Source organism: Cynoglossus semilaevis, chromosome 17 (genome assembly GCF_000523025.1).
Source record: "Cynoglossus semilaevis isolate Cse_v1.0 chromosome 17, Cse_v1.0, whole genome shotgun sequence".
NCBI lineage: Eukaryota > Metazoa > Chordata > Actinopteri > Pleuronectiformes > Cynoglossidae > Cynoglossus > Cynoglossus semilaevis.
In genome coordinates this window covers 14,549,248-14,552,443 of record NC_024323.1, presented here as the reverse complement: position 1 = coordinate 14,552,443, position 3,196 = coordinate 14,549,248, and the positions used below count along the sequence as shown (strand labels likewise).

Below are 3,196 nucleotides of genomic sequence, written 5' to 3'. Positions count from 1 at the left end.
GATGATGAAGATGATGAAGATGATGATGAAGATGAAGATGAAGATGAAGATGATGATGATGATGATAATGATAATGATGATGATGATGATGATGATGAATCTCATTTGGTAGAGCCTCAGTAGTAGTTACTCCGTTACTGTGTTGATGTCATAAATAGGGTGGTCGTATTTAAAATATTAAATATACAAAACAGTCTCAGTGAGTTTGTAAAGAAAAAGGACAACAACAGACACACACACACACTCTCACACACACACACACACAGCTGTTAATTTAATTAAAGGCGTGCGCGGGTGCGTGCGTGCGTGTGTGTCGGCCGTTCGACCATCATGACTCCTGTCTGAACATTGTCGAGACTCACCCTCACCCTCACCCCCTCCCCCCCCCNCCCATGCTCTGTGCAGCTGACGGGGCCGGGGGGGGGGCGTGGTGCGTCTGCGCCGGGGCTGGCAGACCTAAGTGCGCCCCCTGCTGTGGGTACCAGTTCTGGTGGGTGTAGTCTCCCATGTAGGTGGGCGAGGAGCTGAGTGCAGCCTGGTAGGAAGCCTGCACCCTGCTGGTGGGCTCCAGCATTGCGGTACTCTTGTTATTTGTGTTGCTGCCGTCGCTGCTGCTGCTGCCGTTGTTGCTGCTGTTGCTGTTGTTGGGGGTGGAGGTGTTGCTGCTGCCGTTGTTGCTGTTGTTGTTACTGTTGCGGCTGTTTTCCCACACAGCTGGAGACGGGGGGGAGTTACAGGCCATGGAATCACTGGCGTCTGGACTGTGTTCCAGAGCGATCTCCCCCAGGGGGAACTCTCCGTTCTTGTAGAGCTTCTTAAATTTGGAGCGACGGTTCTGGAACCAGATTTTGACCTGGAGGGAAGAACATCAAACGTTAAGGCTCCACAGTTTACCACCTACCAAGTATAAAAACGGCCCCCCCCTCAGACCCCCTGATGTTACTGCAGTCTGTAGTTAGCTCCGTCCCACGTGTTTAAACGAAGACAGTTGGAGCCGAATCTCCAGAGCTGTAAACAAACACCCACCGTCTCCTACAAACAAACACCTGAAGAACTCCACGGAGCCATGGGTACCATGGGTACCATCGGTACCATCGGTACCATGGGTACCATCGGTACCATGGGTACCAGAACCACAGGTTGGTTTTTGTTAAAAATCTAGTATTTACAAAAATAAAAACATTCCTAGATTATAATGGCAGGAGAGTGGAGTGAATCTGGGACAGGGTGCCCCTAGTGGTCAGATCCAGTCTGTATATAATGACCGGGTCAGAAAGTTATTTCCAGTTAGGGCATGAAAAAAAAAATAAAATCTGGAGGAATAATTTAAATATATTTGATTTATTTTAATTCAACATTTGGCCAGAAATAAATTTTAGATTTCTGAAATTTTCTTACAGATTTAGAGGCTTTTTTTGAAATTCAAATAATTCAAACTATATAAAAACTAAACACATAATTTGGCTCTGGAAATTACTATAATTATTTATTATTAATATATAAATAATAATAATATGTAAATATTACAGATGTAACAGATGAATAATGTGAACAGGCACACGTGTGAATTGTGCTGTTGAAGTTTGGGTTCGTTCTGTTTGTTCTTCGGTGGATTTTAATATTATACATGTATCTGTTTCCTGAACACACACACACACACACACACACACACACGCAATGAAAACAAACAGGTGAAATAAAATCCTCAGTTGTTGCAGAGAAGCCTGTTCAGCAGCACGAGCCTAAAAAAAACATCTATCTGAGAAAGAAATGTGGCCGAGCTGGTGTCGAATTCCCCGCGACAATATTCCACGCTTTAATCGTTTTCTTCAAACGTTACCTGACTCCACGGACGGTTCTGTATAAACCGTATCCAGTTTCGAGAGCGAGAGCCGTGACGTGGTTTCGCGGCCTTTGTTTTCTTAATTCAACAATCCTCAGTGATGATTTACAGCCGCGGTGAAGAAACAGCAGCCCGTGCCGCTGCATTCTCCTTCACTCACTTGAGCCAAGATAATTCTTCATAAAAACATAAAGAGCCGTGACACGGAAGTAGCTGCTGCTCACGGAGCCGCTGACGCTTCCTGCTGGGAAGAGACAATTCACGGGAATTTTGGGTTTGACTTTCGCAGTGACTATGAAAAGTGAAATATGGAATTTTAGTCCGATATTAACTTATCGGTCGATATCCGATGTGCCGATATTGTCAAAACACTTTCCGATTCCGATATTAACCGATATAGTGGGGCAGTGGTGCTGGGTTTAACCCTTCACCAGCCATATTAGCATAATTATCAGACATCTCTAGTACTTATACGTAATTTGTGTTGATTGTAGCAGGGGTTCTCAACTACTAGTCCGCGGGCCGATACCATGCCGACGGTCACTGGTCCAGGGACCTTAAATGATCAACATGGCAGACGTTTTACGTTTTATGTTGTAAAATGACCAGCAGTTATACATGTCTACGGAGAGCTTTGTTGAAAAGGTCAATTCACCCGTGACCCTCGAAATAAAAGTAGTTTCTTGTGGTGCCAAGGAAGCACATTGAAGGTTCTCAACCACTGGTTCTACTCCCGACACCTGACGTTTGGTACGGGGCCGAGGAGAAATGCTGAATAGCAGGAAGTTCAATTATTTTAAAAATAATTCTCAAAGTCAGATGAGATTCCTGTCAAAATATTTCCGGCCGACAACTTCATGAAGTTTCTTCCATTTTATTTGGTCCAGGATCAAAGGTTGACTTTGATTATATTAGCCTCGTATTCTGGCGCTGACGGAACACGGATTCTCACAGTGACTCGGTTCAAGGATTACATTAATAATAAAGTAAATATTTGACTTGACGTTCAACTGTGTCTGATCCAAAATAAATAAAACCTCTTCATTGTGTCCAGACTGAACACACGACACATGAGAAAACATTAGCTACAGTTTGATTTTCAAATCCGTCAGAGGTGATGAGCACCGGCGTGATGCGACTGTCACTGAAACTCCGATGCTAAGCTCCGTGCCACGCCCCTTTTCAACAGAACTGTGACACACAAACATCAGCCGCTGTCCTCTATTGTATTTAAATCAATTAACGAGGCCTCGTTTTCTGTGCAACCGCTTTCGGTGCCAACTCTGAAACCGGTCTGGTTGGTTTGTGCTGTGGGGTGGAGGTATGAAGATGCTGCCCCCCCCGCCAGCCCCC

At 44.8% G+C, this 3,196-nt stretch overlaps 1 protein-coding gene across 1 annotated transcript in view; it reads right to left on the bottom strand.

The window, feature by feature from the left end:
• Window positions 1–370: 370 nt before the first annotated feature.
• The window catches only part of LOC103393623 (homeobox protein Dlx3b-like), a 6,862-nt gene continuing 4,036 nt past the window's right edge, over window positions 371–3,196 (bottom strand). The window contains exon 3 of the mRNA XM_008330639.3: window positions 371–853. Coding sequence (XP_008328861.1) covers window positions 371–853 — 483 coding nt within the window. The remainder of the gene's footprint in view (window positions 854–3,196) is intronic.